Raw genomic sequence first — 15,517 nt, forward strand, 5'->3', positions numbered from 1 at the left:
TTATCCAGACAAAAAATCCAGCAAGCTTTTTCTTGTCAATAATAAAAGTGGACATTCAAAGGTGGAATTTAGATTAAGTCAGAATAACTGTGCATTTACCGCACTGATATATTCATTTATTTGCACAATTTCAGAATCAGAAATCTAAACGTTGTACTTCTGTAGTTGTGCTCTGCTGTGAAGGCCATACTATTTGTGTCACCTTTAATATCTCTCAAAGTGTTTAAAAAAAAAGATTATTAATTTATATATTTATTTTTTTTAACCCCTTTTCCCTCCAATTTTCATGATATCCAATTGGTCGTTACAGTCTTGTCCCATCGCTGCAACTTCCCTACGGACTCGGGAGAAGTGAAGGTCGAGAGCCATGCGTTCTCCCCGAAACACGACCCTGCCAAGCCGCACTGCTTATTTTTAAAACCTCCTTTTCTCCTGTTTTTCAGACATTTTAACATGTCTGCTAAGATCCTATTACAGTGATGTCATAAAAGCCCCACTCATTTGCTGTGCACTAGCTAAGTTTCCATCCAATTGGAATATTTCATGCAAATATTCAAAAATCTGGATGAAGAAAATGTGCACATTTTCCCACCAGTGGTGTGTTTCCACCAAACTTACTTGTTGCAGATAAAAATCTGTGAATTTTAAGTTTTCATGTACCAAATAAAAATCAAAAGTTCAATGTAGTGATGCACCAATATTACATTTTTACCCTATACCGATATCCGATATTTTCCTTGCCAAAAAAACAGATACCTATAACCGATATTTCAAATTTTAGCGGCCTTTTAAGCATTCTAGTACAGTTAAATAGTTAACACACACACATGGATGCAGCGGTCTAAGGCACTGCATCTCAGTGCAAGAGGCGTCACTACAGTCTCTCGTTCGAATCCAGGCTCTATCACATCCGGCTGTGATTGGGAGTCCCATAGTGCGGTGCATAATTGGCCCAGCATCGCCCGGGTTTGGCTGGGGTAGGCCGTCATTGTAAATAAGAATTTGTTTTTAACTGACTTGCCTAGTTAAATAAAGGTTACACACACTGACCAAAATGGTATTTTATTGGGGTTTACGTATGTCCCCATTACCAGTCAAACATAATCAAAACCTATTTCTTTCACTTACTTGCTGTGCTGTTATGATGTTCATTTGTTTAAGCGTTTCATTTTCAACCAGGATTTATATGGAACGCCGTTTGGGTCTTTGCGTGTCAAAAAAGATACACGTCAAAAGATAACACTACGTGACGTGTCAAATAACACTACGTGACGTGTCAAATAACACTATTTGACGTGTCAAATAACACAACATAATCCGTTTCAATAGCTGTAGTTAGCTAGCTAACTAATAGCTGTAGTTAGCTAGCTAATCTAAAATAACCCTAATTTATAAGACTGTTCTTATTTGATTATTGGTGGTCAGACCCATCTGTGAAGCTAGCCACAATATTGGACTTTGCGGTTAGCCTTCAAAATAAAAGTATGGCATAATTCTATTTGCATTCATTTGCATCACTGTCAATGACATACTTTTATTTTGAAGGCAAACCGCAAATTCCACTTGTGCCTAATCCTTATTGTGGCTAGCTTCACAACACATTACCCGGTCCGGTCGAGCCTCACTAGACAGATGAGGCTAGCTGGCTGCTTATAACGTTAGCTTTGGGCAACAGGGTTAAGTAGCTGGCTAGCTATTTGTTTTCATGAACTGAAGTTCAATTTCAATAGGCGAACAACAAGTGGCAACCTAGCTAATACTTACTCACAAGGATTCCTAAATCCTTGCTAAGAATAATTAAAATGGTCATTGTTTTCAGGCTGGTTGTAATTAGTGCTAGCTAGGTACCATGTTAACGCTAGCTACCCCAGAAGTTGCGGTCAAACAAATTATGCTTTATTACCAACTCTGTTCGTGGCCAGTGTTTGCTTGTTTGCAGACTTTTTTTTAACATATTTGACAGTGCTACTGTATCTTTTTTGACACGCAAAGACCCAAACGGCGTTCCATAGTATGTATGTTGTGAAGCTAATAGCACTGATGCTATTACTGTCTAAGTCCGGTAGGGCAACATCTGAAAAATAGCGCACTTAGTAGTGTGTACCGGTGTTCGACCAGTCGGCGAAAGCCAACTTCACCCACGACGGAGAACGGTTGATTGTCAAGGGCAGTGAATTCCATTATCTTGGCTTTAATGGATTTCGGATTTGAGTCTCGCTGAAATGTTCTTACTCTTTCAAATGACTGCTCGACTTGTTCATTGCTCGATCCACACAGCAGACATTGTGGGCTAGGTTAGGGATGCTGTGTTGCACGAGTAACGCAACATTTTTACGTGGCGTCATGTACCTATGTTATATAGGTATGCACGGCAGCTTTGACATCGGTTTTTAACATCGGTGTTAAACAAGACCTCCGCCTATACCGATGTTGGCATTGTTAGCTAATATCTTCCGATATGTTCACCGACTATATCGCGCATCCCTAGTTCAATGTGTTTCCAGTGCATTTTCAACTCTAGCGATCGTTTTGTCACAAACTGGTGCGATAAAAGGTAAATGTGCCTACTCTGGTCTCGCAGATGGTCTACAATGCGGGTAGGCAAGTCCACATGATGAGATGATTAAGAATAAGAGCTAGAATTTTTATTGTCAAGCATCGATCATCATGTCACCAGAATAAGACCCTCGATATTTATTGGAAAGGAGCATCAAACTCATCACTGGTGCCCTTTCACCACGCTGTGAAGTTCATTAGCAGCCTAATAAACTGCATGGTTTCCCAAGTCGTAGTGGGAGGACCACACACCATATCATCGCGTGCCACCAAGCTTACTTCTATATGATGGTTATTATATCAATATTTGCGCATAATGGTGTTTCTACTGCCATTTCGTGCATAATTAATTTTAGACATAAAGATCCCACCTGTCGAACAAACGCATGATCTGTAGGCATTTATAAACTTGTATCGAAACTTCCAGTTTCCATCACAGCTGTTGTGATTTTTTAAATATACACGGTATGCCTTTACTCGCATAAAAACTGTGGATGGAAACGTGGTTACTGATAACTTGAATTGCCAAACTCACTCTGGCTTACTTAGGGAATAATTAGAATAGTCAGAAGATGATGTTTATGTTTACCGAGGCCTTGATGTATGACAGAGAACCTTAGGCTTTGCAAAATCAAATCTAAAACCTTGCTCTCCCCCCCCATTCTTTTTGTATGTGGACAGTTTCCATACAAGAGATGAAACGCTGCAAGGAACACGTAATATTGTCCTCAAAGACCATGTTCCCCAAGCTTTATGAGCTTTTTGGCAGTTGCTAATCTTCAGAGAAATAGTGGTCGGGTAATCATCACGCTTCAGCAAGCAAGGCCGCTTGCCAAAGGCATAATTGCTTCAATAACAAAGTGTTACAAAAATGTAATACTCTAGAATACTGCAATTAGGGATAAAGATTGCACTCAGAGTTGAATTGCAGTAAGTGGCAACATCTTTCTCTTCTCAACCCTTTTCTGTCCTATACAGTGCCTTCCGAAAGTGTTCATATCCTTTGACTTATTCCACGTTTTGTTGTGTTCCAGCCTGAATCAAAAATGTATTAAATACACACAATGACCAAGTGAAAACATGTTTTTTGAAAATTTTGCAAATGTATTAAATGAAATGCAAACATTTCACATCCCTGAGTCAATACATCTAATAATCACCTTTTGGCAGCGTTTACAGCTGGGAGTCTTAAAGAGCTTTTGGATTGTACAATATTTGCACGTTATTTGGTTTAGAATTCTTCGAACTCTGTCAAATTGGTTGTTGATCTTTGCTAGACAGCCATTTTCAAGTCTTGCCGTAGATTCTCAAGTCAAGTCTGTGACTAGGCCACTCAAGAACATTCAAGGTAGTGTTGGTAAGAAAACTCCAGTGTATATTTGGTCTTGTGTGAATTTGTCTCCCAGTGTTTATTGGGAAGCGGACTGAACCAGGATTTTCTCTAGGATTTTGCCTGTGCTTAGCTCTATCCCCTTTCTTTTTATCCTAAATAACTCCCTAGTCCTTGCCGATGACCAGCGTACCAATAACATGATGCAGCCACCACCATGCTTGAAAATATATAGAGTGGTACTCAGTGATGTGTCGTGTTGGATTTTCCCCAAACGCTTTGTATTCAGGACATAAAGTTAATTTCTTTGCCACGTTGTTTGCAGTTTTACTTTATTGCCTTATTGTAAACATGTTTTGGAATATTTGTATTCTGTACAGGCTTCCTTCTTTTCACTCTCATTTAGGTTAGTGTTGTAGAGTAACTAAAATGTTGTTGATCCATCCTCAGTTTTCACCTATCACAGCCATTGAACTTGAACTGTTTTAATGTCACCATTGGCCTCATAGTGAAATGCCTGAGTGGTTTCCTTACTCTCCGGCAACTGAGTAAGGAAGGATGCCTGTATCTTTTGTAGTGGCTTGGTGTATTGCTACTAGCGATGCACCGATATTACATTTTTGGCCGATTTAATGATATCCTATATTTTCCCTTGGGGAAAAAATGAAACCGATATTAAACATTTTTGTGGACTTAACTTTTTAACTGTACTATAATGCTTAACACACACATGGACACAGCGGTCTACGGCACTGCATCTCAGTGCAAGAGATATCGCTACAGTCTCTCGTTCGAATCCAGGCTGTATCACATCCGGCCGTGATTGGGAGTCCCATAGGGCAGCGCACAATTGGCCCAGCATCGTCCGGGTTTGGCTGAGGTAGGCCGTCATTGTAAAAAAGAATTTGTTCTTTAACGGACTTGCCTAGTTAAATAAAGGTTGCACACGCACACACACACACTCTGACCAAAAAGTTATTTTGTTGGCATTTACGAATATCCCCATTACCCGTAAAACATAATCAAAACCTATTTATTTCACTTACTTGCTGTGCTGTTTCGTTGTTCATTTGTTTAGTCATTTCATTTTCTTCCAGGATTTCATCATACATGTCAAGCAGTGAAGTTTCAGCTCTGTCTGCCCGTGGCCTCTCTTCCTCGGTGCGCACTGTCACTGTGTCCGTTTCCATCTTGACCAGCTGTGTATGTAACATTTCACGTAAACCCTGTTTCTTGTCTGCATCGAAGTATCGGTTCTTGTACATTGCATCGAGCATGGTGGCGACATATAGTAAAGAGAGAATGCCTGTTAAGCAGGCGTTTCAATGCCATGACAGAGGGTATCACGTCTGCTGCAGGCGCAGTTGATGAGCTTATTTCTCGAGTCAGTTGTTCGAATGGAGCTAGTTAGTGGGTTCATGTTTCAAACATGTTCTCAAATGCCATTGAAATGGCAGCAGCGGTATGACAACCAGCACATTCATGAGCATGAAATACGACTTTCCTCAGTACGAAATCCTCGACGACCCACTGTGCTGTCAGACTCAGCATGCTCATGGGACTGATATCCCTGGTCTGAATGTCAGTCATGAAGCTAATAGCAGTGACGCTATTACTGCCACTACTCCAGTAGGGCAACATCTGAAAAATAGATCACTTGGTAGTGTGTACTGGTGCTTGACCAGTCGACGAAAGCCAACATCACCCACGACAGAGAACGGTTGATTGTTAAGGGCAGTGAATTCCATTATCTTGGCTTTAATGGATTTCGGCTTTGAGTTGTCTCGCTGAAATGTTCTTACTCTTTCAATTGAGTGCTCGATCCACACAGCAGACATTGTGTGGGCTAGGTTAGGAATGCTGTGTTGCACGTGTAGCGCCAAATTTTACGTGCCATTATTACGTCATGTACCAACGTTTATATAGGTATGCACGGTTGCTTTAACATCGGTTTTTAACATCGGTTTTTAACATCGGCGTTAAACTAGACATCGGCCTATACCGATGTTGGCATTGTTAGCTAATATCGTCAAATTCCAATATGTTCACCGATATATTATCTTGGCTTTTATGGATTTCGCTTTGAGTTCTCTTGCTGAAATTGTCTTACTCTTTCAAATGACTGCTCAACTTGTTTTTTTATTTTTAGGCCAGTAGAGAACAGGTTGTCATTTACAACTGCGACCTGGCCAAGATAAAGCAAAGCAGTGCGACACAAACAACAGAGTTACACATAAACAAACGTACAGTCAATAACACAATAGAAAAATCTATGTACAGTGTGTACAAATGTAGTAAGGTTAGGGAGGTAAGGCAAAAAATAGGCCATAGTCAAGAAATAATTACAATTTAACACTGGAGTGATAGATGTGTTGATGATGATGTGCAAGTAGAGATACTGGGGTGCGCTATTTACAAATGGGCTGTGTACAGGTACAGTGATCGGTAAGCTGCTCTGACAGCTGATGCTTAAAGTTAGTGAGGGAGATATAAGTCTCCAGCTTCAGTCATTTTTGCAGTTCGTGCCAGTCATTGGCAGCATAGAACTGGAAGGAAAGGCGGCCAAAGCAGGTGTTGGCTTTAGGGATGACCAGAGAAATATACCTGCTGTATACCTGCGTGCTACGTGTGGGTGTTGCTATGGTGACCAGTGAGCTGAGATAAGGTGGGGCTTTACCTAGCAAAGACTTATAGATGACCTGGAGCCAGTGGGTTTGGCGACGAATATGAAGCGAGGGCCAGCCAACGAGAGCATACAGGTCGCGGTGGTGGGTAGTATATGAGGCTTTGGTGACAAAACAGATGGCACTGTGATAGACTACATCCAGTTTGCTGAGTAGAGTGTTGGAGGCTATTTTGTAAATGACATTGCTGAAGTCATGGATCGGTAGGATAGTCAGTTTTACGAGGGTATGTTTGGCAGCATGAGTGAAGGAGGCTTTGTTGTGAATTAGGAAGCCGATTCTAGATTTAATTTTGGATTGGAGATGCTTAATGTGAGTCTGGAAGGAGAGTTTACAGTCTAACCAGACACCTAGGTATTTGTAGTTGTCCACATATTCTAGGTCAGAACTGTCCAGAGTAGTGATGCTAGTCGGGCGGGAGGGTGCGGGCAGCAATCGGTTGAAGAGCATGCATTTAGTTTTACTTGCATTTAAGAGCAGTTGGAGGACACGGAAGGAGTGTTGTATGACATTGAAGCTTGTTTTGGAGGTTTGTTAACAGTGTCCAAGGAAGGGCCAGATGTATACAGAATGGTGTCTCTGCATAGAGGTGGATCAGAGAATCACCAGCAGCAAGAGCGACATCATTGATATATACAGAGAAAAGAGTCGGCCCGAGAATTGAACCCTGTGGCACCCCCATAGACTGCCAGAGGTCTGGACAACAGACCCTCCGATTTGACATACTGAACTCTATCGGAGAAGTAGTTGGTGAACAAGGCGAGGCAATCATTTGAGAAACCAAGGCTATTGAGTCTGCCGATAAGAATGTGGTGATTGACGGAGTCGAAAGCCTTGGCCAGGTCGACGGAAACGGCTGCACAGTACTGTCTTTTATCTATGGCGGTTATGATATCATTTAGGACCTTGAGCGTGGCTGAGGTGCACCCATGACCAGCTCGGAAACCAGATTGCATAGTGGAGAATGTACGTGGGATTCGAAATGGTCGGTGAACTTCTTATGGCTGCAATCCCGGTAACGGGATCGATATGACAACAGCCAGTGAAAGTGCAGGGCGCCAAATTCAAACAACAAAAATCTCATAATTAAAATTCCTCAAACATACATGTATCTTTTTTATTTATTTTTTATTTTTATAAATTTTACCCCCTTTTCTCCCCAATTTTCGTGGTATCTAATCGCTAGTAATTACTATCTTGTCTCATCGCTACAACTCCCGTACGGGCTCGGGAGAGACGAAGGTCGAAAGTCATGCGTCCTCCGAAGCACAACCCAACCAAGCCGCACTGCTTCTTAACACAGCGCGCCTCCAACCCGGAAGCCAGCCGCACCAATGTGTCGGAGGAAACACCGTGCACCCGCCCCTTGGTTAGCGCGCACTGCGCCCGGCCCGCCACAGGAGTCGCTGGAGCGCGATGAGACAAGGATATCCCTACCGGCCAAACCCTCCCTAACCCGGACGACGCTAGGCCAATTGTGCGTCGCCCCACGGACCCCCCGGTCGCGGCCGGCTGCGACAGAGCCTGGGCGCGAACCCAGAGACTCTGGTGGCACAGCTAGCGCTGCGATGCAGTGCCCTAGACCACTGCGTCACCCGGGAGGCCCCAAAACATACATGTTTCTTATACCATTTTAAAGGTAATCTTGTTGTTAATCCCACCAAAGTGTCCGATTTCAAATAGGCTTTACAGCGAAAGCACCAAAAACAATTATGTTAGGTCACCACCAAGTCACAGAAAAATTCAGCCATTTTTCACGCCAAAGAGAGGAGTCACAAAAAGCACAAATAGAGATAAAATGTATCACTAACCTTTGATGATCTTCATCAGATGACACTCATAGGACTTCATGTTACACAACATGTATGTTTTGTTTGATAAAGTTCATATTAATATAAAAAAAATCTGAGTTTACATTGGCGCGTTACGTTCACTAGTTCCAAAAACATCCAGTGATTTTGCATAGCCACATCAATTTTACAGAAATACTCATCATAAATGTTGATGAAAATACAATTGTTACACATGGAATTATAGATATACCTCTCCTTAATGCAACCGCTGTGTCAGATTTTAAAAAACTTTACGGAAAAAGCAAACCATGCAATAATCTGAGAACGGCGCTCAGGAAAAAAATATAATTATCCGCCATGTTGGAGTCAACAGAAATCAGAAATAACATTATAAATATTCCCTTACCTTTTGATGATCTTCATCAGAATGCACTCCCAGGAATCCTAGTTCCACAATAAATGTTAGATTTGTTCGATAATGTCCATTATTTATGTCCAAGTAGCTACTTTTGTTAGGGCGTTTAATACACAAATCCAAACGCTCGTGCAGGTCCAGCCGAACGTTGGACGAAAAGTTAAAAAAGTTATATTACAGGTCGTAGAAACATTTCAAACTAAGTATAGAATCAATCTCTAGGATGTTTTTATCATAAATCTTCAATAACGTTCCAACTGGAGAATTCCATTGTCTGTAGAGAAGCCATGGAACGCAGGTCGCTATCATATGAAATGCGCGACCTGGCTTTCTGCCAGACCTCTGACTCAAAGAGCTCTCATCCGGCCCCACATCACAGTAGCAGCCTCATTCAAGTTTCTAAAGACGGTTGACATCTAGTGGAAGCCTTAGGAAGTGCAACATAACCAATATCCCACTGTGTATTCAATAGGGGCTGGGTTGAAAATCGACCAACCTCAGATTTCCCACTTCCTGTTTGGATTTCTTCTCAGGTTTTTGCCTGCCATATGAGTTATGTTATACTCACAGACATCATTCAAACAGTTTTAGAAACTTCAGAGTGTTTTCTATCCAATACTAATAATAATATGCATATATTAGCAACTGGAACTGAGGAGCAGGCCGTTTACTCTGGGCACCTTTCATCCAAGCTACTCAATACTGCCCCTGCAGCCATAAGAAGTTAACTTGGCTTTTGAAGACTTTGGAAAGGCAGGGCAGGATGGATATAGGTCTGTAACAGTTTGGGTCTAGAGTGTCTCCCCCTTTGTAGAGGGAGATGACTGCGGCAGGATCTCAGACGATACGAAAGAGGTTGAACAGGCTAGTAATAGGGGTTGCAACAATTTCGGTGGATCATTTTAGAGAGAGAGGGTCCAGATTGTCAACCCAGCTGATTTGTAGGGAACCAGATTTTGCCGCTCTTTCAGAAAATCAGCTATCTGGATTTGGGTGAAGGAGAAGTGCGGGGCGGGGGCTTGGGCAAGTTGCTGTGGGGGATGCAGAGCTGTTGGTAGGGGTAGCCAGGTAGAAAGCATGGCCAGCTGTAGAAAAATGCTTATTGAAATTCTCGATTATCGTAGATTTATCAGTGGTGACAGTGTTTCCCAGCCTCAGTGCAGTGGGCAGCTGGGAGGAGGTGCTCTTATTCTCCATGGACTTTAGTGTCCCAGAACTTTTTGGAATTAGTGCAACAGGATGCAAATTTCTGTTAGGAAAACTAAGGCTAGCTTTTTCAAACTGACTGTGTATATTGGTTCCTGACTTCACTGAAAAGTTGCATATCGCGGGGGATATTCGATGCTAATGCAGTATGCCACAGGATGTTTTTGTGCTGGTCAAGGGCAGTCCAGTCTGGAGTGAACCAAGGGCTATATCTGTTCTTAGTTCAAATTTTTTTGAATGGGGCATGCTTATTTAAGATTGTGAGGAAAGCAATTTTTTAAAGAACAACCAAGCATCCTCTACTGACGGGATGAGGTCAATATCTTTCCAGGATACCCGGGCCAGGTCGATTAGAAAGGCCTGCTCGCAGAAGTGTTTTAGGGAGCGTTTGACAGTGATGAGGGCTGGTCGTTTGACCGCGGACCCATTTCGGACGCAGGCAATGAGGCAGTGATCGCTGAGATCCTGGTTGAAGACAGCAGAGGTGTATTTTGAGGGCAGGTTGGTCAGGATGGTATCTATGAGGGTGCCCATGTTTACAGATTTAGGGTTGTACCTGGTAGGTTCCTTGATAATTTGTGTGAGATTGAGGGCATCTAGCTTAGATTGTAGGACGGTCGGGGTGCTAAACATATCCCAGTTTAGGTCACCTAACAGTATGAACTCTGAAGATCAATGGGGGGGAGATCAATTCACATATGGTGTCCAGGGCACAGCTGGTAGCTGACGGCAACAATAACAAGCGGCAACAGTGAGAGACTTATTTCTGGAAAGGTAGATTTTTAAAAGTAGATGCTCGAACTGTTTTGGCACAGACCTGGATAGTATGACAGAACTCTACAGGCTATCTCTGCAGTAGATTGTAACTTTGCCCCATTTGGCAGTTGTATCTTGACGGAAAATGTTGTAGTTGGGTATGGAAACCTCAGAATTTTTGGTGGCCTTCCTAAACCATGATTCAGACACGGCTAGGACATCAGGGTTGGCGGAGTGTGCTAAAGCAGTGAGTAAAACAAATTTAGGGAGGAGGCTTCTGATGTTAACATGCATGAAACCAAGGCTTTTACGGTTACAGAAGTCAACAAATGAGAGCGCCTGGGGAATAGGCATGATGGCCTGGGTTAACCTCTACATCGCCAGAGGAACAGAGGAGTAGAATAAGGGTACGGGTAAGGCTATAAGAACTGGTCGTCTAGTGCTTTGGGAACAGAGAATGAAAAGGGCAGATTTATGGGCGTGGTAGAATAGATTCAGGGCATAATGTACAGACAAGAGTATGGTAGGATGTGAGTACAGTGGGAGTAAACCTAGGCATTGAGTGACGATGAGAGCTTGCATCTCTGGAGACACCAGCTAAGCCAGGTGAGGTCTCCCCATGTGTGGGGTGTGTGATAAAAGAGCTATCTAAGGCATGTTGAGCTGGACTAGGGGCTCTACAGTGAAATCAAACAATAACTAACCGAAACAGCAGAAGACACTGCTTGTTCACTGCTCGAGCCACACAGCAGACATTGTGGGCTAGGTTAGGAATGCTGTGTTGCACGTGTAGCTTCTAAATTTTTTGTGGCGTCATTACGTCATGTACCTACGTTATATAAGTATGCACGTCAGCTTTGACATCGGTTTTGCACATCGGCATTAAACTAGACATCAGGCCGATGTCGATGTTGCCATTTTTAGCTAATATCGGCCGATTCTGATATCTTCACCGATACATCGTGTATCCCTAATTGATACACAATCCAAAGTGCAATTTAATAACTTTCACCATGCTGAAAGGGATATTCAATGTCTGCTTTTTTTATTTTTACCCATCTACTAATAGGTGCCCTTTGTGAGGCATTGGAAAACCTCCCTGGTCTTTGTGGTTAAATCTGTTTGAAATTCACTGCTTGATTGAGGGACCTTGCAGGGAGTTGTATGTGTGTGGTACAGAGATAAAGTAGTCGTTCAAAAATCATGTTTAACACTGTTATTGCACACATTTGGTTCATGCAACTTATTATGTGACTTGTTAAGCGTGTGTTTACTCCTGAACTTATTTAGGCTTGCCATAACAGAGGTTGAATACTTATTGACATCTCAGGTTTTCATTTTTAATTAATAAACAAACCTTTCTAAAAACTTAATTCCACTTTTACATTATGGGGTATTGTGTGTAGGCCAGTGACCCAAAAATATAAATTTAATCAAATTTAAATTCAGGCTGTAACTCAACCAAATGAGGAAAAGGTCCAGGGGTGTGAATGCTTTCTGAAGGCACTGTACATATCCGGCATTATGTGTTGTGTTAAATGCAGTTGCTCATCAGTTGGCCTCTGCCTGATAATCGAAGAACCATGAACTGGAGGTAAATAGGTCATATCCCAAGTCCCATTCTCCCTTGAGTCCCTTTCTCCTCCACCTGTAGCTAATAGCTGTCTGTACTGGGATGGGAGTAGAACCCAGCTGCTAGTGAAGTACTGTAAGCTAGTAGAGAGCCAGAGACCAGACCTCTCTATTATGTGTGATCAGATAGGCCTATACATTCATTTTCTCATTTGCCCCTCATAAAGACCAGCAGACTCCACTCTCCTTACTTTACATTAGCCCACTTAGCACTTTGGGGACCAGGCATTTTCATGAACTAAATTAGGTGGTTACCTTGGTCCCAGTCTAGTGGAATTCCCATAATTGGAGTGAAGCTGCTTGTATCTGGACTGCAGTAGGGTTTCTGATTAGGTACCGGGGTAAAGAATATTCAATTTCCACTGTCTATACGGCCACATTAACCCAGCTCTCATTAGTGTTGCGTGTTCTTTTCTCTCCTTCTCTGATATAAAAGTCTTGTCAGTTGCCCTTGGGAAGCGCCGTATTCTCCTGACTTAAACTAGGAATTATTAGTTCTCCCTTTGCTGAGGCTGTGAGGGTATCCGTGTCTGAGTTCTGAGCACTCCTTGGCACAATAATCAGACTTGATCCATATGTGCGCAGAGGATGGGTCTAAACCCCTCTGCACTGGCCTTTCATGCCCAGATGAAGGGCTTCCTCTCTGGGCAAATGAGCAGTGCCCAAGCTGTGCCTTCTGGAGATCAGAAGGGAGAATCTGTCCCTGAAATTATATCAAAAACCATAGGGCCCTCTTTAATGTTACCAAGTGCTGCCCAGTATAAAACAACAGATTAAATTGGTCCTCACTCTGATCTCCAAGCTGTCTGTGGGGAAAGTATTATTCATGTATTATTATGAAGAAAATGGGACAGCAGAAATGACACATGAAGTCATCTAAAGTGACAGTTATTACTGTCAATAAATGGTCTCAGCATAGCTCAACATTCCTTTCCCTAGTATCCTGCTAATTTTGTTTAGATGGAGGTAATCTAGTTTACAGTACAGTATTATTTTGAGCAAGCACCTCTGTTATTGACTGTGGTTTGCTATTACTCTAATCTAATATGTGCCTAATGTACAGCAGTAGCATTAATGGAAAGCACTTTGTTTTTCTCACTTTCAGTATCAAAACTGCTACAAATACCAGTTAGTGTCCCGTCCCAGTGTTTTCTGACGAACTGCATGGCTAGGGCCTGGAAAAACCAGAGAGGACTCTGGGCCCTTGGAACACAGACAGAGATTTAGGGAGAAAGAGCTGGATGCTCCATGGGACAGCTGTGTGTTCTGCTGCTCTCGTTATCTCCAGCAGGAGAGCAGAGCAGACGGCCCCCAGCGGGCCTACTGGGCCTCTTTCCTCTGGAAACACAAACCTAACTGGGGAGAGAGGCTGGCTGGTTGGCTGTGTTTCTCTGTCTACGTTAAACTGCAATGGTCCCTCAGGATAGCTATGAGACAAACGCTCCAACATTTTCACAACCAATACAGAACTGAAGAGAGACAGATAAAATGAAGTTGGGCTTCCCTATCCTGAGGAAAACAAGTCTTATTCTCTCCCTGATTTAGTTATCTTCTCCAATTGAGTTGCCAGTCATCTATGTCCTTTTCAATTATAGCCCTCCAGAGTGTGCTGTTTTTATAACACAGGTTTAATTGGGAGTGGGAGTTTTTCTTCCAACCTGCATAGCTGCTGATGGAAAAGGTTTTTCAAGACGCTTGCTCTTGACACACATGAAAACCATTCCTTTTTGTCGGCCAGACTTTCTCTGTTTGGTTCAAAGGCGGATGATGTTTAATAGACTCTGCTATGCCCTGACAGCATTTTGTTTTATTCCCTCTTACTCCCTTTATCCTTCTTTCTCACTGGTTCCTTGATTCTTCAAGCTTTAGTTGTGCCTTTTGCGTAAGAAACTATTCTTTGATTTTCCCTGACACTAACCAGTACAAGCTCTTATTACTAAGTCATTATTTGTCTGATTTGAAGGTCAGATGAGGGGAGCAGGGATGAGTCTTTATGATCCAGACAGACAGGGATATGCTGCGTCCCACCCTGACTCTGTCCAAGACGGTATTCCCACCAGGAACAGCTCACGGTCTACCATCTGCTCAATGTCTAGAGCTGTGTGTGTGTGTCCGCATTATGTTCTGTTTGTCAGCTTGCATTGGTCTGTATGTTTTGAGTGTTTCTCTCACACGTTGAGCATTGACTTTCTTCCTACCCCCAACTGAATAGAGTTGAGTTGACCACCCTTCCTGACCTAGTCTTTCTCCTCCAGGTGAGAAGGGCACTTTGACCCACGGCTCGGTGGTGAACGGCAGGTTTGAAGGCTTCATCCAGACCCACCAGGGCATGTACTACGTGGAGCCCTCGGAGAGGTACCTCAGAGACAAGGACGTGCCCTACCACTCAGTCATCTACCACGAGGGGGACATCAGTGAGTATACTTGATTCACTGCTCTCCTCTGCCAGTCACCCTGCAGGTCTGCTGAAGTAAATGGTGCCCACAGCACTAAAATGTTTTCTACCTATTAAATTAATGACAGCCATATTTTATAGACTTAAAGGACATGTTCTTTAATGCTTTTGCTATATTGATTCAGACAGTATTGCCCATACCGTATGACTCTGGGTGTGCGTATAAGTGTTGATCATTTTTTAGGGATATAGCTTTAGAAATTAGTTCATTATCCTATTCAGCAGTGTGAATACAATTTTGTTCCAAATAACACATATTTTGTGCAGGCAAAGATGGTTATTATTGGAAGCACAGTGGATGGCTTGTTAACACCACAGTATTGTCAGTGTTATTCGCTTTGAAAAGCCATTTTTTTCCGTCATGAGCATGAAATGGATTGAATTGGCTGTAGCAGCTCTAAATAGCTGTACCATGACTGTGCTCTTTTTAATTACAGTTGTGTTCAGCCACTGACAGCGGTGACTAATCCATGCTGGCTCGTCTGTACCAGCTTTTCTCTCTCCACCTCTGCTACACACACATCCCTCCCTATCATAGAGAACAGTAGGCGTCACACTGTGACAGGACAGGGACTTTAGATAGTGACACTGAAAGGCGATTCTCTGCTGTAGGTATTTCTTGAGAGCAATGATATGGACGATGATGGATGGATGAATGTGTGCCTAAATGGACTGAAGGATGGGGGGTGG

General features: G+C 42.7%; 1 protein-coding gene across 1 annotated transcript in view; it reads left to right on the forward strand.

Moving 5' to 3' along the window:
- LOC120047253 (disintegrin and metalloproteinase domain-containing protein 10-like) overlaps positions 1-15,517 on the forward strand; it is a 92,065-nt gene that overhangs the window by 54,564 nt on the left and 21,984 nt on the right. The window contains exon 4 of the mRNA XM_038992785.1: positions 14,628-14,786. Coding sequence (XP_038848713.1) covers positions 14,628-14,786 — 159 coding nt within the window. The remainder of the gene's footprint in view (positions 1-14,627; positions 14,787-15,517) is intronic.

The sequence above is a fragment of the Salvelinus namaycush genome, chromosome 1, assembly GCF_016432855.1.
Source record: "Salvelinus namaycush isolate Seneca chromosome 1, SaNama_1.0, whole genome shotgun sequence".
Taxonomy (NCBI): Eukaryota; Metazoa; Chordata; class Actinopteri; order Salmoniformes; family Salmonidae; genus Salvelinus; species Salvelinus namaycush.